The sequence below is a fragment of the Desmodus rotundus genome, chromosome 4, assembly GCF_022682495.2.
Source record: "Desmodus rotundus isolate HL8 chromosome 4, HLdesRot8A.1, whole genome shotgun sequence".
NCBI classification, from domain to species: Eukaryota; Metazoa; Chordata; class Mammalia; order Chiroptera; family Phyllostomidae; genus Desmodus; species Desmodus rotundus.
The window spans coordinates 130,128,534-130,155,483 of NC_071390.1; the positions used below are offsets into that span (position 1 = coordinate 130,128,534).

The 26,950-nt window shown below is 35.3% G+C and overlaps 1 protein-coding gene across 2 annotated transcripts in view; it reads left to right on the forward strand.

Moving 5' to 3' along the window:
- The window catches only part of USO1 (USO1 vesicle transport factor), a 65,251-nt gene that overhangs the window by 32,288 nt on the left and 6,013 nt on the right, over nt 1-26,950 (forward strand). The window contains exons 9-19 of one of the 2 annotated variants that reach the window (XM_045185144.2): nt 7,645-7,823; nt 12,723-12,863; nt 14,406-14,494; nt 14,823-14,977; nt 15,385-15,596; nt 17,032-17,052; nt 21,789-21,899; nt 22,208-22,326; nt 22,468-22,649; nt 22,922-23,043; nt 25,723-25,861. In XM_045185144.2, coding sequence (XP_045041079.1) covers nt 7,645-7,823; nt 12,723-12,863; nt 14,406-14,494; nt 14,823-14,977; nt 15,385-15,596; nt 17,032-17,052; nt 21,789-21,899; nt 22,208-22,326; nt 22,468-22,649; nt 22,922-23,043; nt 25,723-25,861 — 1,470 coding nt within the window. The remainder of the gene's footprint in view (nt 1-7,644; nt 7,824-12,722; nt 12,864-14,405; nt 14,495-14,822; nt 14,978-15,384; nt 15,597-17,031; nt 17,053-21,788; nt 21,900-22,207; nt 22,327-22,467; nt 22,650-22,921; nt 23,044-25,722; nt 25,862-26,950) is intronic. The other variant, XM_024579412.3, reaches the window with a different exon arrangement.

The window sequence follows — 26,950 nt, forward strand, 5'->3', positions numbered from 1 at the left end:
TGTCTGCATTTTCTCCCCATCCCTCCACCCCACCCCAGGAAACTCCATTTATTTTTGCCAAGCCCTATGGGTGCATCTTATTTGGGATCACATTAATCCAGAGTCAAGAGTTGGGATTTCATAGACCACTCAGGCCATGCAAACCTAGGCTGCAAGACTTGTGAGGACTAGTTAACTTTTGGTTTTCTCACCCTGAAGATAAAAAGCCTTTGAAGTCCCTACTTAACTAAAGGGAGAGCTTTCTATTAGATTTTCTTCCCACCTCGTGTATGCTCATGGCTGTGATTTATTTTTCTTCTGCCTTATGAGACTAAGTTTTAGATTTTTCAAGAATGAGAAATGTACTCCCAGCCAAAAAGTACTTTATATGTGTTTACCTCTCCAGATATTTATTTTCTCTCCCAATTTTATCCTGCTAAACTGTCAACTCTTCATTGCTCCTAAGGCTTTTTCCTTTTTTAATTCAGCAGTATTAGTTGTTTTTAATGAGAAGTTGATCCAAAAACCTAGCACTAGGGTCAGAGGAGAAAATGAGTTTGTTTTTATTCACTGAACTGGGATTAGCCAGAAGAGTAGAATAGCCAACAGCTGGCTCTATGAATCTGGAGAGGAGAGTCAGCCTGGAGATAATGATTTCAGACTCTTTAGAATATGGATGATTGGTGAAACAATTAGATAGACGAAGATTAGATGAGTCACTTAGGGTGAGTGAAGAATGAGAAAGGAAGTGCTAGGAGAGAACCTAAGGTATACCAGTAGTTATGGGATAGTAAAGGAACAACAGTTGGTAAAAGAGACTGAGAAGAAAAAGGATGGGAGACAGGAGGAAAATTGCATTTTTAGAAGGGTCGGGGGAGTTGGTAGCAGTGTTAGAATTTGCTGAGATATCTAACAAGGAATTTGGAAAAGGCAGGGGAGAGAACTAAACAGGAACTGGAGGTTGAAACAGATGATTTTTGTGTTCTTAAGGTTTTTTTTATTGAGACATGAAATATTTCAAACATACAGAAAACAATAGAATATAGCCTAACAAACATTTGTGCATCTACCATCCAGTTCTATTAAATGCTTACATTTTGCCATATATATTTCAGATTTTTTAAAGAAATAAAACACAACAGATAAAGTTCTTTGTATAACCATTCTGATATGTTCCTCAACCTTGCTTCTATTTTTTAATATTTATTTATTTTTAGAGAGAGGGAAAAGGAGGGAGAAAGAGAGGGAGATAAACATCTATCAGTTGCCTCTTGCATGCCCACTCTGGGGACACAGCCTACAGCCCAGGCATGTGCCCAGACTGGGAGTTGAACTGGTGATCCAGTTTGCAGGACAACTCTCAATCCACTGAGCTACACCAGTCAGGGTGTTTTCATACTTTTAATATGCATTTGTGTGAGTCTGTATATGTACATACATATATATCCATAAACAATGTATAGTATTGTTCTGAAATATGTGTATAGTATTATATAGATAAAAGTATCCTGCTGAATATATTGATGATTTTACAACTTCTCTTTTTATTCAGTATTTTGTTTTTGAGATTTATTTTTGTTGACTGTTACTCTATTTGTTTTAAGTGCTACATATCATTCATTCTGTAGTATTAATGTTCTGTGACCTAGTATTTTTTTACTGAGTTGACAATTAGGTAGTATCTGTTTCTGCTAACATAAGCTGTTGCTGTGAAGTCTTTATGTATATACTTATATATAAAGTTTCTCTACTTTATTTACCTATGTAGAGAATTATACTTTTTTCATCTTTACTATATATTGCCAAATGGCTTTTTTAAAGTGGTTTTATCAGTCAGTCTATTCATTAGCAGTGTTTCCAAGTTTCTTTGTTTTTCTACATCCGTGTCAATTCTTGCTTGCCAATCTGATGGACGTGAGATTTTTCTCACTGAGACTTTATTTTATTTCTTAAACTAATGAGATTAAGCATATTTTCACAGATATACTTACCATCTTTTTTTCTCTTATTTGTTTGTCTTTTGCCCCTCTGAATTACCTACTTGCCAATTTTAATATAAGACCACTTTTTCTTTTCTGGTTGGTTACTGGGAGTCCTTTATGTATTCTGGACACTAATCCTTTATTGATTATATATCTTCTAGTCTGCTTATAGTATTTCTATTAAAGTTTAAAAATTTAATATAATCACTTTTTCTAGTTTGTTTTTGTGTCTTGTTTAAGATAACTATTTTTTTTTCATTGTTGATCAAGTACAGTTGTCTCCATTTTCACCCCACCACCCCACCCATCCCCGCCTCCCACCCTCAAACCTACCCCCTTTGGCTTTGTCCATGTGTTCTTTATACATGTTCCGTGTAAGACATCTATTTCTAATTCAAGGTTGTAAAGAGAATTTCCATAATTTTCTTCTGAAGACTATAAAATTTTGTCTTTTACATTTATTTAACATGGGTTTTGCATTTGAACAATGGTATGAGATTTGTAATTAAATTTTCATATGTGTGAAGGCCTATTTTTGAGTTCCCTATTCTGTTCCAATAGTGTGTTTGTTTAGCTCTACTTTAACTAAAACAACACTCTTAATTAATAAAACTTTATAATAATCTTTTATCTTTTAGAATAGAGGAAAAATCTCCTATCTTGGCTCTTTTCAGAATTGTCTTAACATGCCTTTTCCGTTTTGTCCTTTCATTTGAATGAAACTTGTTTGCTAATCAAATACTATGAAATCCCTGTTGGAATTTTGATTGGAAATATTGAGTTTACAGACTAAGGAGAATTGTCATCTTTATTGTATGGACTTTTCCACTCATAAACCCTGGTATATCTCTTAATTTATGCAGATCTTATGTCTTTCAGTGATGTTTTATACTTTTGAGCAAAGGAGTCATACCTTTTTTGTTAGATTCTTTCTCAGGCATCTTATTTTTTTGTTACCATATAAATGGGATCTTTTTCTAATACATTTTCAAGTTGGTGGTTACTATGAATACTTGATTTTTGTATGTTGATCTTATATCCAATCACCTTATTAAACTGTTAGTTCTAATGGGCTTTTTGTGTAAGTAACCACATTTTCTACAAATAAAAGTAATCTTTTTTCTCCTTTTCAATTCTCATACTACTTTTGTTTTTATCTTACTGAACTAATTAGAATCTTTACAGTGTTGAATATTGCTAACTTTAATGAGAATGTTGATGCTTTACCGTTAAGTTTGATTTTTGTTTTTATCATGGATGAATCTTGAATTTTATTAAGTGATTTTTTTTCTATATCTACAGAGATTATCAGATTATTCTTCTCCTTTAATCTGTGAGGGCTCTTTTTTAAAAAATGGAAGAGACTCTGCCCTGTTAGGGTAGCTCAGTTGGTCAGAGCATCGTCCTGATAAGCCACGGTTGCAGGTGCAGCCCCTGGCCGGGCATGTACAAGAATCAACCAGTGCATACATAAATAATTGGAGCAGCAAACTGGTGTTTCCCTTCCTCCCCCTCTTTCTCTTTCGAAAAATCAATCAATAAAAAATATATATTTATATATATATCTTAAAAACGAGAGGTGGGGAGGGGAGGCTGCAATCAACATTAGCAAGGAAAGAAGGAGGAGATTCAGGAGAGAGAGGATGATGAATCAGTGGTTCATAATACCTGGAAAAGGAGGAAGGAATGGAATTCAGAGTAGAGGAAGGAGAAGGGGAGTTGAATTGAAGAAACAGTCATATTCAAAGAGTGAAAGAGAAGGACACAGTTAATAATCATGGAGAAGGTTTAAAAATAATTCTTTGGGGGAAGAGGAAAGTTAGTTGACTCTTTTAATTAGGAAATTTCCAGACAGGGATATAAAGTCCTCATTAATAGTGTTTACCATCATTTTACAGCAGCACAAACTGCTAATGTGATTGCTACCCCTTCCTTACCACCCCAAATGCTCAGCTACCTAGGCAAAGATATAGAAAAAAAGCCAAGTAGGCAGTTTTTCACAGGATTGTGCCGTTTCCAAGAAGGTGCTGTGAAAAGACAGTAAGACAAGAGAGTTTAGCCTATTATCTATAGAGTGGAAGAAGTGAAGGTCTGTATAATCTTACTTAGATAGGGGAGGAAGTAAAGACAAAAGAGGTGTATAAAAAGTGAGAAAGAAGACTTCTTGATGGGTTGAAAGTCTCAGGGAAGCCATAGAAGAGGTATATTGACAATACCTGAGCTGGAAAGATAGGAGGTTTTAGTAACAGAATGGCAATTATCTCTGAAGATGATGCCAAGGAACTGAGAGGTCCAGGTATTGGGTTGTCATTGAAATTGAAATCAAGAGTGACCTCAAATTTGGAGAAAGACTTTAAGCAAGATGCAAGTGGTGTTTTCAGTGAACAAAGAATAGTGACCATGAACTTGTGACATGATATAAGAAATGGTACAGCCAAATAGCCTGAGGCTCAAGGGAACAAGAGGTTTTATGAGAGGGTAGGGGAACTATGATCTCCGCAAAGTACACTGTGCGGGAAGGATCACAGATTCCATATCCTGACTCCAAGATACAAAGGATCGAGAGCATGAGTTGCCTTCACTTGATAACATTCCAGTGTAAGGCAGGTCCTTAAAGAAAAGGGGCCTTTCATGAAGTAATTGAGGATGTAGTGGATTTTATTAACCAGTATTTGGGAGTTTAAGGTAGCGTCATGAAAGGGTCCGAACAGAGATTAAGTGGGGAGAAGAAACCCAAAACATTCTAAGATGAGAAAATGGAAGAGCATAAGTGACCAGAGAGGTGAATATTTTCAGAGGAAAACTGGATTTTAGGGCAAGGTGGAATTACCTAGACTTAAGGGTCACTAAGACAAGTTCCAACAGCTCCTTGTAACTGGTATGGGCCTTCAGGTCTAGAATTCATTTTGCACACTGGAAGGAGAGCCTGCCAGTTATAGTGAGGGCTTTGATATTCTGTTTCCTCCAGAGCCTTCAGATGGTCCTAATGGCAGATCTTATTTAATGGAGATTTATGGTCCTACATAAGAGACAGATGTAGTGGTTTCTCCTCATGAGGTGAGGATCAGTCACATGGTTCAGCAACATGAGGTAAGAAGCCTCCAATCTGGAGAGTTCAGGCCTGGTTAAACTTGAGATTCTTTAAAAGTATTTAAAATATGCATCTTAAACATTTTAAGTTAAATATAATAAATGTTTATAAATGTACATTTTTGTACTGATCTTTTAAATTAGAGTCAGAACTTTTTCTCTGAATATGGATCTGCTGATTGGAGTTTTTTGTCATCTTTCTTGCATACATCACACCTATCACACATCATGTAGGATTTGCATTTTGGTTTCTTTAAAATAGAGTACAAGATCTCAGTGGGTTTCTACAGTTACTTTCCTTATTCTACCCATACATAACAACAGTCATTTTTAATGACTTGCTTTCATTGAGTTTTGACAAATGCAAACATAGTTTTCATAAAAATAGCTCTGTTGTCATACTTATATCTTGGCAATTTACATAATTAATAACCAGTGCAATAAAAAATTAAAAAAAAAATAACCAGTGTAAATAGCATGATATATTTGTGAACAAAAGTAATTTATTCTTGGATACAATACCAAAAGTATGACCCATGAAAGAGAAAAATGATAAGAGAAAAATGAAAAATGATAAGGGACTTCATTAAAATTAAAATTTTCCCTGCAAAAAACACTGTTAAGAGAATGAAAAGATAAACCACAGACAGGAAGAAAATATTTTTAAAACATCTGAAAAAGGGTTTGTATCCAAAATATACAATGAACTCTTAAAAACAACCCAATTTAAAAATGGGCAAAAGTGAATAGACACATTACGAGAGAGACACATAGATGGCAAACAGCATATGAAGAGATGCTCAAAATCATATGTCATTAGCAAAATGCAAATTAAAACAATGAGATATTACTGCACGCCCATTGAGATGACAAAAATCCAGAACACTGACAACACCAAAATCAGGCAAGGATGTGGAACTACAGAAACTCATTCACTGCTGGTGCGAATGCACACTGATACCACCACTTTGGAATACAGGTTGGCAGTTTCTTACCAAGCTAAGCATATTCTCATCATTCAGTCCAGCGGTCTCTCTCCTTGGCATGTACCCAAATGAGTGGAAAACTTATACCCACACAAAATCCTGCACATGAATGTTGATAGCAGCTTTGTTCACATTGTCAAAACTTGGAAGCAACCAAAATGTCCTTGAGTAGGTGAGTGGATAAACAAACTGGTACATCCATACAGTGGAATATTATTCCACAGCAAAAACTCAGCAAGCCACGAAAAGGCATGGAAGAACGTTAAATGCATATTGCTAAGTGCAATAATCCATCTGGAAGATTACATACTCTGTGACCCAACAACCGACATCTGGAAATGACAAAACTGTGTACAGACAGTTGCCAGGAATTTGGGGGTGGGGAGAAAGAGGAATGAGTAGGTAGAACACAGGGTTTTAAAGCAGTGCAGCCATTCTGTATGATACTGTAATGGCAGATACATGACATTGTACATACGTCAAAACCCATAGAACTGTACAACACAGAGTGAACCCTAATGTAAACTATGGACTTGAGTAATGTATGAGTATTTGTGCATCAGTCACAGCAAATGTACCACACTAATACTAAAGGATAGTAGTAGGGGAAACTGGGATGGAGGGAGTATATGGGAAATCTCTCTCTTTGTTGCTTAGTTTTTCCATAAACCTAAATCTGCGCTAAAAAGTAAAGTCTGATCATTAAAAAAAAAAAGACATTGGCTCTTATAAACATAAAGCTTACCTAGTAGGGGCAGAAGCACAGGTGTACTACAAAGGCATCTATTAGCTATGAGCGCTCAGCATTTAGTCATAGGCTTCCCAGAGTGAAGTAGAGATAATTGGTTAGGCTAGCACTTGGTAAAGTAGAGATCAGTAGGGGGAGAGCTTTAGCTAAGATAAAAGTGTGACCTGTTGTGTGGGTGAAGCTATCCTGGAGAGTGGTGTGTTGTAAGCAAAGAAGAAAAAAATGGAGAACAGAACCATGAACGCTACAGGAAGGAAGCCTGAGAGGAGGTCCTAGGTCCCTAAGGAAAACCAGGAAAGAGTTTTAGAAACCAGGGGAATAGGAAATTTCAAGGAAGAGACAGACAACAATGTCAAGTACTTCTTAGAAATTAAGATATGATTGATTCATTCAACAAATATTTAAGTGATCTACTATGTATACACCTGCTATCTTGTCTCTGTCTCTGCTGAGGATACAGAGCATGTCCCAGGATCCTAGTTCATAAATTCCTGTTGTCCTGAATTATAACTAGTGGAGAAGACAAATGCTATTTATCGTAATAAAAGGAGCAGGCTATGGTGAAAGCATGTAGCTAGTGATGCTAACCAACCTAGTCATTGGATCTTGGTAATAATTCCTGAAAAAGTTATGTTTCACCTGGGATTTGAAGAAAAATTATGAATTTCCGAGGTAACTCATGGACATAGTTGAACATAGAAGTTCAAGAGATCATTGGAGGTCCTGAAAGAGCACATAGGTTGTGGCCACCTGGAGAGTTATCTTTTTTTTTTTTTTTTTTTTTTTTTAATGTTTACAGATTGAACTTTCCTTAAGATGTTATCAGCCTTAACACTTCCATTTTACATTCTTTCCTCAGGTATAGTAGTGGAAGATTGTCTTATTTTGCTCCAAAACTTGTTAAAAAACAACAATTCCAATCAAAATTTTTTTAAAGAAGGCTCATATATTCAACGTATGAAACCTTGGTTTGAAGTTGGAGATGAAAATACTGGCTGGTCTGCACAGAAAGTTACGAATCTGCATCTAATGTTACAGGTATGCTGAACTTAGACATGAATGCAGTAGGAATTTTGACAGTGATCCTTTCAAAGAAAAATAAATGCTTGTGTTTGATGATAAATCCAGGATGTTCAATATGCAGATATCAGGTGGGCTTTAAAAAAAATTTCCTTTTAATATGGAGATTTGCATTTATACTCAGAGATAAAGATCCCTTTTACCCCTCTACACACACACACCCCATCACTCAGCTTCAGTAATTACTACATCTGGCAATTTTGCTTCATTTTTGTATTGTCCTCTCTTGCCCTGCAGGATTCTTTTAAAGCAAATCCAAACATAGTGTCCTGGTGAGTTTTACAACAGAGGATAGTCAGTTATAGTGTTGATTCAGTGACAGCTCTGATAAAAATTTCAATGTTCAGAATATTAAGTTTAACAAATAAATTCATTCAGTAAACATTTACTGAGAGCCAGGCACTGAACGCTAGGAAATGAATGATAATGGACAAGAGCCCCCAAAGATTGATAGTCTGAGTTTTAAGTCCAATACAAGTTAAATTGACAAGTCACCTCTAATTTTATATAAGCTTTATGAACATATATAGCAAAAGTGAGGACAGGATCCCAAATTATATCTGCATCAGAGAAATTGTGAAGTTCTTTGAAGCATTTTACTTATTTATTCCTTTACTGAATTCCCCTACTCCAAACACTAGCCTCCTAATTTACTGACTCTAGTGATTCTTACAACTTTTTGAACATCTCTGGGTTTTGCCTGCATCTCTGAAGTTGTGTTTCACAAAACTAGGTTGTTAAGCTCTAGTAATTCGAGTCCGAATATTGTTGCAGGCCTTGGAGTTGCCTGCATAGGTCTGGTTGATAATTAGAGTCACCACATGCGCCGGTTTGCCAGGACAGTATTCATTTTGTAATTACTCATAGTGTGCTCTTTCGATTCAGGTGTCCCAATTTGGATAATAAATTATATAGTTACCCTACTTAGAATCTGCCTAGACACCATTAGGAATATATTTTATAGGCAAACATAGGCAGAATCTTTCTTTCTATTTATACTCCCAACTTCAATTTCTATTTTCACATGTCAGCATTACACATTTCAAGACTTTACTAGTTTTTTATGTTTTAGGAGGGATGGGGAGAAAAGGCACACAACTGTAATTGAATAACAATAAAAAATTAAAATTATAAAAAAAAATAGTATCTCAAGTGGTAAGCTTGATATCTTTGCTCACTTTCTTGATAAAATTCCTCTAGGAAAGTAATTTTCAAAATGTGATTAGAGAGAGAGAAGGGATCAGGTGATGTGCAAAACCTTATATATTTCCTGCCAAAAAGTGAAAATCTTAACTGCCTATTCATGTTTTATAGTTTAGGATACTATGTAAAGAACAATTTTTTGAAGACAGTGTCACTTGAAAAAAAGCAAAGTACTATTTTAACCAAAACAAATTTAGAATACATTGTTGCATGTAAACAGAAAAATATAGTATCCTAATTATGTAGTAAATTGGTTAAGCATCCTTTCCTTTTAAAAAGTGAGTAAACTAACTAGATCTTAATCCTAAAGAACATAAACTTCAAAATAAAGACCCTGAGTTTAATCCACTTTAATATGTTCTCCACCTCAAAGACTGAGTAGTTAATGCATTCAGAACTTCACAGGCCACAGGTTATCTTCTGCTTTTCAGTCTATTAGATCGCTCTTTCTTTATTGCTACATTCAGCATTGCTTGTATTTTAAGTTCTCTATTATGCGGCAAATGAAAATGCATCATGAATGATGATAACCAATCCTATTTGGATTAATACACCCGAACTGGAATTGTTCATTATTGCAATTATAATCATGATTGAATTCCAAGCCAGAAAAAGTTGAAATTGATCTGCTTAAGGATATTTCATTCAAATTTTGCAGATTAAATTTGGGGGAAGAATCTGTTTGAAAAGTTTAGTCCTAAAACGTTTGAATTTTGTTTTTGGAACGATAGTTTAGTGCCTAGTACTGCCTCTTGTTCCTACAGGAATCCCTTTGGTGCCAGTTTTTGGACAGATACTGACAGTGACTCCCAGAAAACTCATTACCTTATGACAGAATCTTTTTTCATTGTTGGGCAGTTCTAATTAGTAAGAACTCAGTCCATACAATGAGTCAAAATCTGCTTTTTTAGCCTTATAATAAGTACTCCCTCTTTGCTCAACCATTTTTCCTGCTTTTCATCAATATAGATATCTAACTTTTATTAGACCATACTAAATTATTGTTGATTTTCTTAGGTATAATAATGGTTTGATGTCTGTTTTTCTAAGATCCATTTCAGTGAGAGATACATATAGAAATATTTGTGGGAGAAATGACACATAGCTTGTTTTTTTTTAAATATATTTTATTGATTATGCTATTACAGTTGTCCCAATTTTTTCCCTTTGTCCCCCTCCACCTGGTACCCCCCATTCCCTCCAGCAATCCTCCTCTTTAGTTCATGTCCATCGGTCATGCATATAAGTTCTTTGGCTTCTCCATTCCCTATACTGTTCTTAACATTCCCCAGTTATTTTGTACCTACCAATTATGCTTTTTAATCCTGCACCTTTTCCCCCACTCTCCCACCCCCCCTCGAAGCTGATAACCCTTCCTGTAATCTCCATATCTGTGATTCTGTTCCTATTCTGCTTGTTTGCTTAGTTTGTTTTTTTAGATTTAGCTGTTGATAGTTTTGAATTTGTTGCCTTTTTAATGTTCATAGTTGTGATCATCTTCCTTAAATAAGTCCCTTTAACATTTCATGTAATAAGGGCTTGTTGATAATGAACTCCTTTAGTTTTACCTTGTCTGGGAAGCACTTTATCTGCCCTTCCAGTCTAAATGATAGCTTTACTGGATAAAGTAATCTGGGTTGTAGATCCTTGCTTGTCATCACTTTGAATACTTCTTGTCAGTCCCTTCTTGCCTGCAAAGTTTCTTTTGAGAAATCAGCTGATAGTCTTCTGGGAACTCATTTATAGGTAACTCTCTGCTTTTCTTTTGCTGCTTTTAAGATTCTCTCTTTTTCTTTGATCTTTGGCATTTTAATTATGAAGTGTTTTGGTGTGGTCTTCTTTGTGCCCATCTTGGTTGGGACTCTCTGCATCCTGGACTTGTATGTCTATTTCCTTCACCAAATTAAAGAAGTTTTCCTTTCATTATTTTTTCAAATAGGTTTTCAATTTCTTGCTCTTTGTCTTCTCTGTCTGGCACCCTATGATTTGAATTTTAGGTTTGAAGTTGTCCCAGAGGCTCCTTAGCCTATCCAGAGAGAGTGAACCCATGTAAGTCCTAAGTCCATTACAGGCCCTTTAAGAGGGGGCACCTGAGAATCCCACAGGTTCCTCCACTGCCCCAACCCCCACTGGTTTTCACAGCCAGAAGTTATGGGGACATATCTTCTGGCACTAGAGCCCTGGGCTGGGTGGCCTGGTGTGGGGCTGGTATCCCTCACTCCCAGAGTACCCTTCCTGATTTTTATCCAGCACACGTGGGTGTGGATAGATGGCCTGTTTCACGTCTCCATGTGTCTGCACGTCTCTGCATTTCTGCCCCTCCTGTCCACCTGGATGATTGTGACTTCTTTAATTCCTTGGTTGTCTGACTTCCATACAGCTTGATTATCTGATGATTCTGGTGATAGTTGTTTTGTAGTTTAGTTTTGATTTTTGCTGTGGTTGTGCGAGGAGCTAAGCCATGTTTACCTATGCCTCCATCTTGACCAGAAGTTCCGTATTTACTCTAAAAAAAATTTTTTTAAGTAGGGGTAGCTGATGAAAGAAGGTGAAAGGATTAGCCAAAGAACGCATATGCATATCCCATAGACACAGACAACAATGTGGTGGTAGCCAGAGGGAAGGGGGGCCAGGGATGGGTGCAGGTGGTCAAAAGTGGGGAAATGGGGACATTTGTAATAGTGTCAACAATAAAAATAAAGTTAAAAACAACAAAAAAATCCATGGAACTCTAACTGGAAAGGTCCAAGGACAGAAACCATTGTATAATCCTAAAGCCTATCTCTAATGACATCAATTTATTAATCAACCCTCTTAATAAATTATCATAAATATCCTGTTTGATCTTGATATACAAGATTTTATACACACACATATACATATAACTCTAGTTTTAAAATGCAATACATATGTATGTGTATATATATAAATTATTTTGTATATATTAAATTATTTTGTGTATATAAATTATACACATATAATTTATATATATATATATATATAAATTATTTTGAAGCTGTAACTGCTGAACACTTGCTTGGGCTGACATTTTTTTATGTAACTGAAATTTCATCTTCAAGTTCAGACTAGTCATAGGATCAGAGTTAGGGACTTAATTAGCATTAATGAGCAATGAGGCCAGCCCCTTGCATATGCATGAATCTTCTACCATGTCTCCAGTTGTTTGTTTTATCCTCTCTTTAAATATTCCCAGTTTAGGAGAAGTTTATCATACCTCCCCCCGTTCTTTTTTCAGACCTGCTCTATAATGAGGTGGTTCATCCTTACTTCAATAAGAAATCTTAACTTCAATTAAATACCACCCTGTTACTTACTCATTCATTCATTCATTCATTCATTCGTTAAACATGGACTTTGTTCCCAATACTGTGCTAGTTATTTGGGATACGAGAACGAACTCTCTGGGAGTTCACAGTCACGTGAAAGAGACAAACTTAAGCAAGTAGCATCACGGAGCACTATAATAGAGCTGCAGCCGTTAGAGCATGAAGGGAAGCACACCCAGATCTGGCTGAGCAGGTGAGGGGGTCCTTCACATGGATTTTCTTGTTCCTGTAGATCAAATTTGCCTCCGGACTTTTTGAAAGTCTTTGATCTTTAAAACACAAATTTTGTTTTTCCTTTCTTTTGCAGCTTGTTCGTGTCCTGGTATCTCCTACCAACCCTCCTGGTGCTACCAGTAGCTGCCAGAAAGCCATGTTCCAGTGTGGCTTATTGCAGCAGCTTTGCACCATCCTCATGGCTACTGGGGTTCCTGCTGATATTCTGACTGAGGTAAACTGGACGAAGGCAGAGGCTGCTTGGTGGAAGTTGAAATCCTAGGAATTATTAGAAAAAATTAGATATCAGCTAAAGGAAAAACAGTAATAATTAACTATTTTTGTATGTTAAATTCCTTATTGATCCTACTAAAATATAATTAGCGTAATGATGACAGTATCAATTCCAAAAGGTGGACTCATTCCTCAATTTTAATAATACACAATAATGTTAAAGCTTAGACGGTTTCTCATTAATTTTATTGTGTTCAACTTATCTTTTTATTTTTCTCAAATTAACACATGTACATTAAAAGCACCAGTAATAAAAGTTTTATAAGAGAAACAGCTGTCTTTGGCCTTACTCCTCCCTACATTAGTGCCACTACCCCCTTTACTTCCTCCTGTGATTTATATTTACGTCAATAATCAGTGTTTATAGTTTTACAGCTATATTAATACTATTCCTAGATAAGCAAACAGAGCCCTTTATCTTTTTTTAAATATTCCTTTCTTACGTCTGTTATAGTGGTGTTTTATTTCTTTCTGATTTTCTGTGTTTATATGCATATTAATACTATGATATGCTTAATACATCATTCCCCATCCGAGACCTTTTTCTGGAAGCCTTCCATCATCCTGCTCCAATATGGACTAGTCATTGTCTCCTGGTGCCGCATGGCTCTTGTCCTGGACTTTCCTTCACCATTCCTCCTAGGATTTCCTTTACCCTGCTCCTGACTTGGATTCTTGTCTTTTTCCTCTCCCTTGTTTCTTTGTTTTATTTTACTTAACTTCCTGAAAAGAGGCAAATAGCAAGAGAATATGCTTTTAGCTCTTCTACATTATTCCTCTACCTGCAGACTTAATTTGAAGTTAGGCTAGGTATAGGATTCAGAGTTGGAAATGACACAACACTCAGCTTGCAGAACAGTGTTCCAGTGTTGCTGTGGTGTGAAGCCATTTTGAATCTTACTCCTTTTTATATAACCTGCCTTTTCTCTCTAACACTTCTGGGAGTTTTATTTCTGGTTTTCTGAAATTTACTGATGATGTGCTATAATGTGGACCTTTTTTTCCTCCAGTTATTTCAAAGGGTACTCACAGGGCCCTTTCAAGCAGATATACGCCCTTCAGTTCTCCGGATGTTCTTTGTATTTCTTGATAATTTCCTCTTTTCTGTTTCTACAACTCTATTAATAGATCATTAAACTTTCTGGACCTAGTTTGGTTTTCTATTCTATTGGAGATTTTTTTATTTTAAAGCGTTCTTTTCTTGTTTTGTAGAAACAGATTCTAGCTCTTAGAGGATATTATGAATTTTAGTTTTTTGAGATTTTAAATGTGTGTTGCAAAGTGTTATTTTTAATTGGAGGCCTACACTTAATTTTTAAAAATACTATCTCAAAATATTACAAGATTTTATGCTGTCACTGATTTTTTCGGTGTCTGAATTTTGTCATTGAAAAGCAAAAAGCAGAGAAGAATAGTTTCTTCTTTTGAAAACAAGTTTCCTTCCTTGACCTACTTTCTCCAAATTGTTTTCCCCCTTTTATAGACCATTAACACTGTATCAGAAGTTATTCGAGGCTGCCAAGTAAACCAAGACTATTTTGCTTCTGTAAATGCACCCTCAAACCCACCAAGGTAGGAAAAAGGAAATACTGAGATTCTGCTGAGGCAGTAAAAATTTACTTTGGGTTTTTTGTATGTCGTTCATAAATATATATATGTACATACATACATACATACATATATATGGTATGCTTTTAAGAAGTTGTGTGTTTTGAAGCTAGAAATTATCTGACAAGACAAATATGTTGGTATTTTAAAAGAGTGGTCTTTGATATGTACATACTACTTAACTTGCTGGTGTTCTGGTTCTGGTTTTCCAGTCAACAAAAATGACTAGTTATTGATTTGTGCACCTGGGTTGCAATATTTCTTTTTGTTCTTTTCTTTTTAAATGCAACAGACCGGCAATTGTAGTACTTCTCATGTCCATGGTTAATGAAAGGCAGCCATTTGTATTGCGCTGTGCTGTTCTCTATTGTTTCCAGTGTTTCTTATATAAAAACCAAAAAGGACAAGGAGAAATTGTGTCGACGCTTCTGCCTTCCACCATTGATGGTAAGTAATTTAGTTCTAATTCCTGTTTTAAAAAGTAATTACCTTTCCAGCTTTTAATGATAAACTGTATCATAAATGATAAAAGGCCCTGGGTGTAGTAGAATATTTAAAATACAGCATTTCCATGCACTTGCTTTAAAAAACGTAGTGGTTAATTAAGGTGGACATTTTCTGAAATATCACCACTGTCGATTTGATGCCTATGGGGTTTTGATATTTTTGTTCTGCCACTTTTCTTCCAAGGTCTTTTCTATCATCTTTCATTTTTGTTTTGAAAAGCAGACTTTCAAAAATGTTACTTAATACTACTAATTAACAAATTTGTAGATAAGTATTTTACACTATTCTTCTGTGTGTGGAAAACAACAATAAATTCTGTTGTTATCATCTGCCTGCCCTCTTTGTAGCAACAGGTAATTCAGTCTCGGCTGGTCAGTTACTGTGCGGAGGTTTGTTTTCTACTGATTCACTTTCAAACTGGTGTGCGGCTGTGGCCCTTGCCCATGCTTTGCAAGAAAATTGCACACAGAAAGAACAGTTGCTCAGGGTCCAGCTCGCGACGAGTATCGGCAACCCCCCGGTTTCCCTCCTGCAGCAGTGCACCAACATCCTCTCCCAGGTGAAGTAGCCGGGGAACTTCTCTGCGGGAGGAGGAGGGGGAAGAGGTTTGGCTATACATGTTGATGCCAGTGATGTAAGAATTTAAGAGTGTTCTTAACAGGTGCAGGTGAGAAAGGAAAGAGGCAAGGACTTACCTGCTTATTAGCTCATTGTAACCAGAAACAGTTTTGTGGAGAAAAAGTAATAAATATTCTTACAAGAATGGTTTTTCCAAATAGTAAGGTCTTCATCCTGATGGAAACACATATTCTAGGCAGAATGATATTTATTGTTTTTGTTTTCTTTTTAAAAAAAAATCGTCCAGAGTGTTCTTGCATGTCCTTTTCTCCCTCTGCTCAGTAGCTTAATTCAGGTCGGTTTAAGAGAGGGAATAGAATGAAGTAGTTCATAGCTATGTATCTCCATCTTTCTCTTCCCTGAGCAATTGATCTTCCTTTCAGAAAACAAAGATAGAAGAATATCAGTTCAATGCTTATGTAGTTAACCTGTACACTCTTGATGTAGGTGAGCTCTCAAATTCTCAAAACCCCAAGGCATATAATTTACCTAGTAAGACAGAAAAAACCATAAGTAAAAATGATTGCATTTCTATAGACTACTGATAAGAACAGTAGTCTTGAAGAATGGATGCTAAGGCATTTAGGAATATCACTTAAAATTGGATGATTTGCCCACACATGCCAGCATTGCCATTGAACAATTCAAGTTCATGCTTTAGTAACAGCATAAAGGCATCAACACTCAGAGTCACTTGAGGGGAATAAAAATGCGGGTAAGTTTAAATTGCTCTGTCCACTGGAATTGTCTGACACCCTCCCCACGATAATGCGCCGTATCCTTAATTTTTAATTTTGCTACCTTTATGGAATGTTTGTTGTTAGCTTTAAAGAAATGTCAGTGCCCTTCATAGGAAGTAATAAATGAAAGCTTAAAAATTAACTATAAATGAAAAGGGAGTTGAGAACTTCCTTTGTTGTTAAAATTGGTTTACTTCAGTTGAAAGTTTATCTTTGATTTATCATTTATGTCTTAGTGTTTTAAAAAAAATATCCAAAAATATTCATATTTTTACTTATTTAATACTTGGCATTTTTATATTGCTGTCCATTGAAAAACAGCTTTTCTTCAGCCAACCAGTAACTAACTGCCTGACCACCATCACTACAGACTTTGCTCTAATATTGTAATGATAGTCCATACATAATGAGAAGTCCTCTAGATAGTGGTGTCTTCCCACTCAGTAATCACAGTGCTATAAAAGTATTCTTTCTCCCCTAAAATACACATGCATTGCGATGTAATAAAAGATTAGAACTGTCCTGTCCCAAATTGTTGGCTTGGGTTTGTAGAGACTGTATTGGAGGGATTATTCGAGATTTAAATTTTTCTAAAGCAGTAACATTTATGAATAATGTTTAATGTATAATTTGCAGGGTGATAAGATCGACAGACGGGTATGTATCACTTGTGTCAACTTAGGCCTTTTCCTCTTACAGCAAAGCTTTTCTTGTCTTGGGTTTGCTGACTGGTTTTTTAACTGCTTGTTTGAAGTTCTATTCTACTCACACTTTTATGTGCCAGCAAGTTGATCTCCGTCATAAGTGCTGTCCAGTTTTTCTCCTTGGGATACTGTAGTGGTTTTTCTAAGAACTGTGGGAATGACAGTCTGGAGCTATACTGTGCTTCCTCCAGGGATGCTTACACTTTCAGGAATTTCTTGGTTTTGGCTTTTCGGTGTTTTTTGTGGTTTTTCACCCAAGCTTGCTGCTTTATTTCCCCTAAAACCATTTCAAAGGTAGTAAACTTTAGGATTAAGAATTTTCCCTTTAGTTAATCAGTATATGAAAGAATGTGATGGTTTCTATCTTAATTAGATTATTGAAAATGTACAATAGTAAGTATAATTTTATAATTTGAAAGATTTAAAATTTAATGTTATGGCTTATTCTGGCTACAACCCGGGTACTACAACTACCATTGGGGATTAGTTTTTGATGAGGGGAGAGTGTGATTTGTTGGTTTTGATTTGTTTTGTTTGGTGGCGCGGACCTTAATGTCCGTGTTTGCGCATGTGTTCAGTGTGGTATGGGTAGTAATAACAGGTTCTGTTAGGACTTGTATCTTTGTGTAAGAGCATGATTTAACACTTTAATAACTCACAGACATATTTGGCCTGCAGAATCTTTGATATTGGGTAAAGTATTTTATAAGTATACATGTCAGTCATTTAAGAGGGAATTTTTTTGTAGGTATAATTTATACACAGTAAAATGCAGACCTTAAGTTTTCAATCTGATGATTTTTGGTGGTTGAATATATCTCAAAACACCCAAGACAAGGTATATAACATATTCCTAGTCCCAGATATTTCCCTCATGCCCCTTTCCTATCAATTCTCCATCCTCAGAGGCCACCACTAGAAAATGAATCTCATCATAGTACTATAGAATCTCATTTTAATACTTTAACACTAGAAGTTTAAAATGTTGGCTTTTCACATTTTTAATAAAGAATAGAGAAATACTGAACTTGAAATGCACAAAGTAGGAATAAGAGATTTTTATTTAAATATAATACAAAATATAATAGAGGACACATAATAGCTTATGTTAAAGATAAGATGATTCAGCTTGAATTATTTTGTTTGTGGTTCTCTTCCATCAAGTAAAATATGTGATTTCTAATAACTAAACCCTCAGATGCTCTGAAATTATAGTAATTTCAGCATCCATTTGTTCTTCCAGAGATCTTCAATGGTTCCTACACTGTGGGGGCCTAGGAAGAGATACATACTTTTTCTTGACTTAAACCTATCAACAAACATACAAATATGTAAGCATTATCAAAATGAATAGTTTTAATCAGAAAGTGGGGTATGACTTTCTTTTAGTTATTCTAGGTGTTTATCTTATAAAAAATCCATCAGATGATTAGAGAGCAATGGACATAGAATGTCCTGATAGCTTTTAATGCCCATTTTCTGACTTTATTTTGAAGGAATAAAGTAGCTTGAACAGAATTTTGTTGGATTGATCTTACTTTTAACATTTTATGATGGTATACTGGACAAATACTATAGCATTTTTGCAGTCATTAATCATTTATTTTTCTCAACCATTTTGAAAAATTTAGGAAAGTAGACAGTAGAAAAAGAACAGTGTTCTTCCTTCTACTACCCAAAGATAAGTACTGGTAAAATTTCAGTTATTACCCTTATTCAAGGATATAGAAGTAGAAGTAAGTAAGGTTTAAAGGCTATTGAGGAGTTTTAGAACCAGGATATAAATCCTGGTATCCTCTTAATGAGATCATTTAATCCAAATGCCTCTGTTGACTAACTGAGGAAATTGGAGCCCACATAGCGTATTGAACTTGTACAGGTAGGACAGTAGATTTGGTACTTTCAGTTCCCAACCAAATGTCCTTTTTACTGATCTCATACTGCCACACTGATAATTAAAACTTCAGTCCTTTAAAAATATGTGTATGTCCCTTTGAAATGGGTACTACATGGTTTAGAAATCAAAATGATATAAAAAGTTATACAATAAGAAGTCTTGGACCCAACCTCTGTTCTAGTATCCCATTTGCTATTATTCAAATGATTTGCCAGGTAAAGGGCATTTCTTCCATACTCTTCAAGTGTTTTTTATGCATATCCCCTGTTCTTCACCTTGGTTTTTTTTCCCTTGGTGCTATTTTACACCTCTGCTAGCTAAGTGAAGTAAGACTGCAGCAAACTGGATTATCTCTTCCCCCACGGTCACTAGCGCGTTGTCACACTCGTATTTCGGCCAGTCTGATGAGAGGTGAAAAATGTTATCTCACTAAGTTTTAATTTGCATTTCTCTTACTAGAAGGTTGAATCTCTTCCTCTATTGTTACAAACCAATTGAAGTTTTTCATTTGCCCATTTTTCTATTGGATTGTCAATCATTTATTGTATATAAAAACTCATATTACAGAATTCAGCCCTTGTCTGTGATAATTTACAAATATATTTTTCCTGAAATGTCATTTATCTTTTGACCTTGGTGTTTTGTTTGGATTATTTTTTGTATCACTTTTTTATTGCTTCTACATTTTAAGCCATTTTTAGAAAGGCCTTTCCTACTTCAAGATTTTAAGGAATTTGCCCATATTTTTATCTTTACTCTCTGGTTTGATTTTTTGTATTTAAATCTTTGTTCTATTTTCCTCATTGAACTATATGAGACATGGATCCTCTGATCTTTTTTAGATAGCTATGTAGTTGTCCCAACATTGTTTTAAATCTTTGTAACCCACTAATGGTTATATGCTGTCTATATTCATGAGTTAGTATCACCTCATTGCTCTTTTTCATTGTTTTTACAGTTTCCCTAGTTATTCTTGCTTATTTACTTTTCTATGTGAACTTGAGACCTAGGTTGTTTAGTTCCAGAGCAAAAATCTGTTGGTATTTTTATATTTGGGTCACATTAATTTTATAAATTTTAATTTTTTCTTTTTTAATTTTTAAATTTTATTAATTTTATAAATTAATATAGAATTAATATCTTCGTGGTCTTGAGTTTTCCTGCCTAAACATGATTTCTTTCTATTGATTTATGTCTACTTTTATGCTCTTTAGGAGTGTTTTTAAATTTTCCTAGTTTAGGTTTTATACAATTTTGATCAGACTCACTCTTGTGTACTTTATATTCTTTTTTTTGTTCCATTCTCTCTTCTAACTCGTTCTAACTAGTTATGTTTGACTTTGCTCTTCTTATCCTTCAGTTAGGCCATTAATGGCATACTTCTAGAAAATTCAAATTCAAATCTAATTCCACCTTTGTTTACTCAGACATCAGCCAGTGATTTGACAGGATGCCTTGTATATACAGTGTGGTATATTTGGCCCTACAAATGGTTTTTCAAGTAGTAATAAACTTTTTATGTAAAACTGGGGAAATCAATGAAGCATTTGCATTTATGACGAGTAATTACTTGTAAGTTCTGTAGAGCACACAGTTGAGAATAAGGGTATACGTTTTAACTATTCAATTTACTTGGGTAACATGAAGATGTACTGTGGGCACAGTAATGACATAGAGGCAAGAAAAATAATACATCATGTAAAAACTAAATCATGCTAATTAATGCTTACTTGGCAAATCATTTGAAGAGGTATAATTTGAATTTATTTAAATGTTAACTGTACTTGAAAATAAATTATTGAAAGGCCAAGATATTGACATCAAGATTCATTAAATTAGGACAGTCTGGGTGCTAGAAATTTTTCAAAACACAGTAATAATGGTTATTTTAAATTCATTCCTGTCTGGATCTTTGAATAATTGTGTTTGGGTTATATTCTTCCTTAAATTACTCCCAAAGTGATGCATTATTGTGCTAATTTCCATTATTTTGTTTCATACAAGTTTTTCTTCTTAATAAGGTTATATATAATACAGTATGGGCTGTGACAATGTTATCAGCTAACAGAATATCCTACAAAGGAGATACAAATGTGTTATATCAAAATTTAGGAAAACTGCAGTTTTGATGGACATGCTAGTGTTCGGTATTGTTTAATTATACTTGGCAGCAATATAGTTAGTGATTTGGGGCACTTAGCTAAATACCTTAAATAAATCTTTTTCTCCATTATATTTGTGATTTCTTATTATCTGGCATGTTGTCAGTAAGTTTGTAATATGGTTTATTTATTTTTCTGCTAGAGTATATATTCTCCAGTGGAACTTGACTAATTCAGGAGATTATTTCCTTGTAATTTTCTCAGTGATTTTTGAAGGAGGTAGAATTTGTTCTTTTATTAGCAACTTGTTTTTAACATTTTAATTGAAACATCATAAATTTGACTGGTAAATTAATTTTTATGTAAAGTGATTTAGGATTGATAGATTTTCTTTAAGCATCTACATCATACCCTTCTTCCTTAGCAGACCAGGCTTTTCCAGGCATTTTAGATAACCGGATGTATGCTCATGAACATAAATCAATTCTGATTTCTTCTTACTGTTCATTTTGGGAAGTACAGCACAGAGGGGATGTAAGAATACACTCTCGTTCATTTTTTTAAATCTGGATTTCTGACACATCTTTTATAAGATGTTAAATATCTTTTTATGCAAACAGGGAGGGACTTTAGGGCCACTTTAAATTTGAAAAAAGTATAATTAGATTTTTGCCAACTTATCTATTTTAGGGAAGCAAAATTCAGACAAGAGTTGGATTACTAATGTTGCTTTGTACCTGGCTAAGTAACTGTCCCATCGCTGTAACACATTTTCTTCACAATTCAGCCAATGTTCCATTTGTATCCTTTACATTGTAGTAAGATACATGTAAGTATTCACTATTATTATTTTTATTCCTCTCAATTAGAGGTAGCTCTGTGTCCCAAATATTTGAATTTTCTTTATGTTTTTAACTGTTAAGGTGGTAGTGGTGTTTGCTAAAGCTGTGTGTGTGTGTGTATATATACCATTCTTCAAGTTTTGCTTGCTAGGACTGTATATAGAATTTCTTATAGAAACTCCTGCCTGAAATACATGTCAAATTCAAATTATAAAATAAAGCATTGTAAATACTATGAACTATTAGTCTCCTTAACAAAGATTTCAGCTTACGGGACAAATTGCAGAAAATCTTGGAGAGGAGGAGCAGTTGGTCCAAGGCTTATGTGCCCTTCTGCTGGGCATTTCTATCTATTTCAATGATAACTCACTTGAGAGCTACATGAAGTAAGTAAGGGGGAAATGGCTTGCCAGTGCCATTGCTATCATGAGAAAATCATTTCTTTTTCTGCCAAAGTATAATGTAGACCAAGTTTTTATGTTTTGCTTGACTTTTTCTTAAGCATCTCAATGTGCTTATCTCTGTAGAGAGAAACTAAAACAACTAATAGAGAAGAGGATTGGCAAAGAGAATTTCATAGAGAAACTAGGATTTATTAGCAAACATGAGTTGTATTCCAGAGCGTCTCAGAAACCCCAGCCCAACTTTCCCAGTCCAGAATGCATGATATTTGATCATGAGTTTACAAAGCTCGTAAAAGAGCTTGAAGGTAAGATAAGAGCATTTATATTGGTATTCATTAGAAAGTACCTATGATTATATTGTACACGTATATTCTGGACACATGCAGATTTTATGAGAAGCCTAAAACTGGGTTTTTTTTCCTAGCTCTTGGTGTGTAGCCCATTGAAGGACTTTTGGCCATTAATAAAATTGGAGAAATTATTTCTCATCTCACATGAAGTTAGGACATATGTTTTTACTGCTTGTCTCAGTATTTTAAATGTTTAAAATAAATTTTAAATAAGCTTTCTTTTATAGGTGTGATAACTAAGGCTATTTATAAGTCCAGTGAAGAAGATAAAAAAGAAGAAGAGGTGAAGAAAACATTAGAACAGCATGACAATATTGTGACTCACTATAAAAATATGATTCGAGAGCAAGTATGTACTGATAAATTGTATACCCTCTCTGATATACTGATAACTTTCTCTATTGTAGGAAAGAATTTTTCCTGGCATTTCAAATGCAAGAGGATACAGAGAGTTAAACTCATTATTTTCCTAAATAATTCAAAAGCATCTGCCCTGGCCAGGTTGCTCAGTGGGTTGGAATGTCATCCCACGCACCAAAAGGCTGCGGGTTCGATCCCTGGTCAGGGTTCATACAGGAGGCAGCCAATCAGTGTTTCTCTCTCCCTCTCTCTCTCTTTCCACCCTCCCTTCTAAAATCAGTATTATGTTTTAAGCATTATGCAGGATGTTGTGAATAAACACATAAATCAGACATGTTTCTGTACCACAGTCTCATGGGGAGATAAACCTATAAATAGATTATGATGACACATGGATTACACCATATTAAGTCTAGTGATATAGTCCAAGCTGTTTGGCAGCACTGAGAGGTGGCTTCAAGAAAACAGAGAGGTTGAGTCCTGAAATGATGACTAGGAGTAAGCGAGGCGAAAGGAGAGAGGAAAGGGAGGAGGGTACGCAGTGGGCACAGAGGACACTTGGTGGCCCTGCAAAGGAGCGCTCTGAGAGGCGGGGCTAGAGGGATCGAGCCAGCCCACGAAGGAGGTGGCTGTGGTGCGTCAGGGGAGGGATCAGAGCCCTGGGGACGACGATAGTGATACTGGCTGCCAGATTTGTTTACTCTGCTCTGGGTGATCACGGAGCACATCTTAAACACTATCTCATTTAATTTTCATCATCTGTACAAAGTAGTTAATATCTTCAGTTTAGAATAAATGAGGATTCTGAGACAGAATTTAACCTTGTCCAGGGTCACTCACTGGCTGGTGTAATAGAATTCAAATACATGTGTCACTGGGTCACTGGGACTGTAAAGCCCATGCTTCGTGGAACAGAAGTGACCTGAGAAATGAGGAAAGTAAAGAAGATAAAACTGGCAGGACTTGGTAATAATGGTTGTGAGGGAGCAGAGAGGGTCAAATACGATCCTTAGATTGCTGTCTCACACAACTGAATAGCTGATACTGAGTTAGAACAGGGAAGGGAGCTGATTAGTAGAGTGGATGATTACGAATTAAGTTGAAAATACATTTTCAAAATCAGTTGACATTTTCCTTGCAGGATACCAGAGAACCTCCACACGTGCTTTGTGCTGAGCACGTTAAATCTTCCACTACATTCCTTAAAAATGTTTCTTAGTTTTTTCTCTCATTTAATTCCTCATCGTGTTACCTTGATTGGAATCCTAGAAAGTGCTTACCGAAAAGAGATTACCGGTGGTGTTAAAATCCCAGTGTCATAACTACAGTGCACTGATGGCAGTTCACGTGGGACAGCCTTCCCCCCGCTGCGGGTTGTGCACAGCCTGAGCAGGTGTGGCAAGTAAGAGCTCGGGTGGACCCTCTAAATGAGAAAGGCGCTGTGCTCTTTTCTCCTCCATACTCTGTATTGTTCAGATTGAAATTGTGAGAAAGAATAAAAATGTTATATTTAGCATTCAGTCTGAGCTTTTTCAGTTTATAAGCAAATCAGTAAATTAGAATCAGCTCTGAATGACCCACATTTGAACTGTTAACTGTACCCGTGGTTGTTGGGATTTTTCATCTACATCTTCGTACAGATACGGAGCCATTTCCAGGTGGTGAAGTGTAATGTCTTTAGAGCACCAGAAAATAAACACAGGGAATGTGATGTTATATCCTACATGTGGGTCTCATAGATGTGATTTGGAAGAAGAAAAAGCGATTTGACACAATTACTATAATGACTCTTCTTTAGAAATAATTATTTTTAAATATTCTCACCATTTAAAATGCTACATTTAACAGTTAGGCAATAAGGACAGAGAGCTATAAAATGTATACACTTTGACATCTAAGGATCCATCTTAAGGAAATTCTCCAAAATTCAGGGCAGTTATATAGACTAACAATTATTGTAATAATATTTATCATTTAGAAAAATGGAAAGCAGCCTCACTGTTGCTTGGGGAAAAAAAATCATATTGCATCTACTGATGAGATATTAAGTGAGTATTAAAAATTATAATAAAAACTGTTAGTAATATGGAGAAATTATGATTGAATAGTAAGTAAATTAAAGGTTACAAAATGATATATGGACTGATATGACAAGTTTAAAGCTTGCATTGGGAAAAATTCAAAGAACATAAAAAGAAATAGATCAAATTTCAACTAGTTATATCAAGTGGTGAGAGTTGGAAGCTCTCTTAGACTTCTAAATGTTCTGCTACATGATTGTCTTTTAATGTGAAAAGTAATGTAGATGCATATATATACATACATACGCTCCCTTTCTTAAATAGTTTGGTACAAATTTCTTAATAGTTTTGATGGACAATGAAGTGGAGTTTTTCACCTTGATCCTCCCTCTCCCCATAATTGCAGTCAGGTTGCAGGATGTACCATAGTGCTTATTAGTGGGATTTTACTTAAAATCTTGGTTCTGCTGCACATTAATTGGCCTTGGTGCATATATTGATGTATTACTGTCTAGTTAATGAATGATTTTGGAAGTGTTGAGTACTTTAACATCCTGACCCAAAGTAATCTCTAATTTTTAATTTGTTCATCATCTTAATTCTTACTGGTATGAATTACAACTCTTGAGTTATGTTTTATTCCACAGGATCTGCAACTTGAGGAATTAAAGCAGCAGATTTCTACACTGAAATGTCAGAACGAACAGCTCCAGACAGCAGTCACACAGCAGGCATCTCAGATTCAGCAGCACAAGGATCAGTACAATCTTCTTAAAGTACAGCTAGGTGGGTGTGGCTGGCCGCGGTCTTGCAGTGTTCCCAAGAGCTGGACAAAGTCAAACACATTATTCCTGTACACTAGTCTTTCTCTAGCCTGAAATTAATCACTGTGACAAATGTGTGAGTCAGTTTTGAAATTCAGCCTCCTTGCTACTTACTTGATTTTATCTGACCCATTGATTTTCAAGCTTCCTACACATTAGAGCCCCCTGACTTTTTTTTTAAATAGCATCAATACTTGTCAGATGGGTACTAGGTTTATCGGGGTGGTCACTTTGTACATTAGGTAAATATCTAATCACTATGTTGTATACCTGAAACTATTATAATATTGTATGTCAACTGTAATTGAAAAATAAAAAATAATTAAAAAATAAATAAATAGCACCACTGAGATCCCACTGTGTTTGTGATTTAATTTGTCAGAGTTGGGTCCAGGCCTCAGTAATTAATTAGTTCAGACTCCTCCCCAGGAGATTCTAATGTGTAGCCAGATAGGAATGACTGATCTAACTTTTCAATTTCCTCGTCTGCAAAGCTGAGCTGAAGATAACATCTGTGGCATCTGGGAATTAATGAAATAATGTTAGTAAAATTCTAGTTCAGTTCCCAGCACATGAAAAGCTCAAATTTGTAAGTAGTATCACCCTATTGTGCTTATGATTGGAATGCAAACTACATAGAAATACAGTTTATTTATATCAAAGTGACTTAAATTTTCAGGAAAAACATCTCTATTTATGACAATAATTTGTCAGTTATTTTAGTTCATAAAGAAAGCTATTCCTTTGGGAAGATTTTTTAAAAGGGATTTTATTTTCCCTTATAGTGACAGAATCAGAATTGAAACTACTGTAATTCTAATCTTACATCAATCACCAAACCAGTTTAGTCTTAATATGACTATACTGTTTTTCCTCTCGGAAACTGAAAATATCATCAGTTTACTATTTTTATCAATACACTATTTTTCAAAAATGAAATGTGATTACAAAAGTGCTGCCAAAGTATATTAAGCAAATTATATACTTATGTTTATGTCTGAATCTTCTAATTCAAAAAATGACAAAACTTAGGTTTCACCCTGGCTCCTCA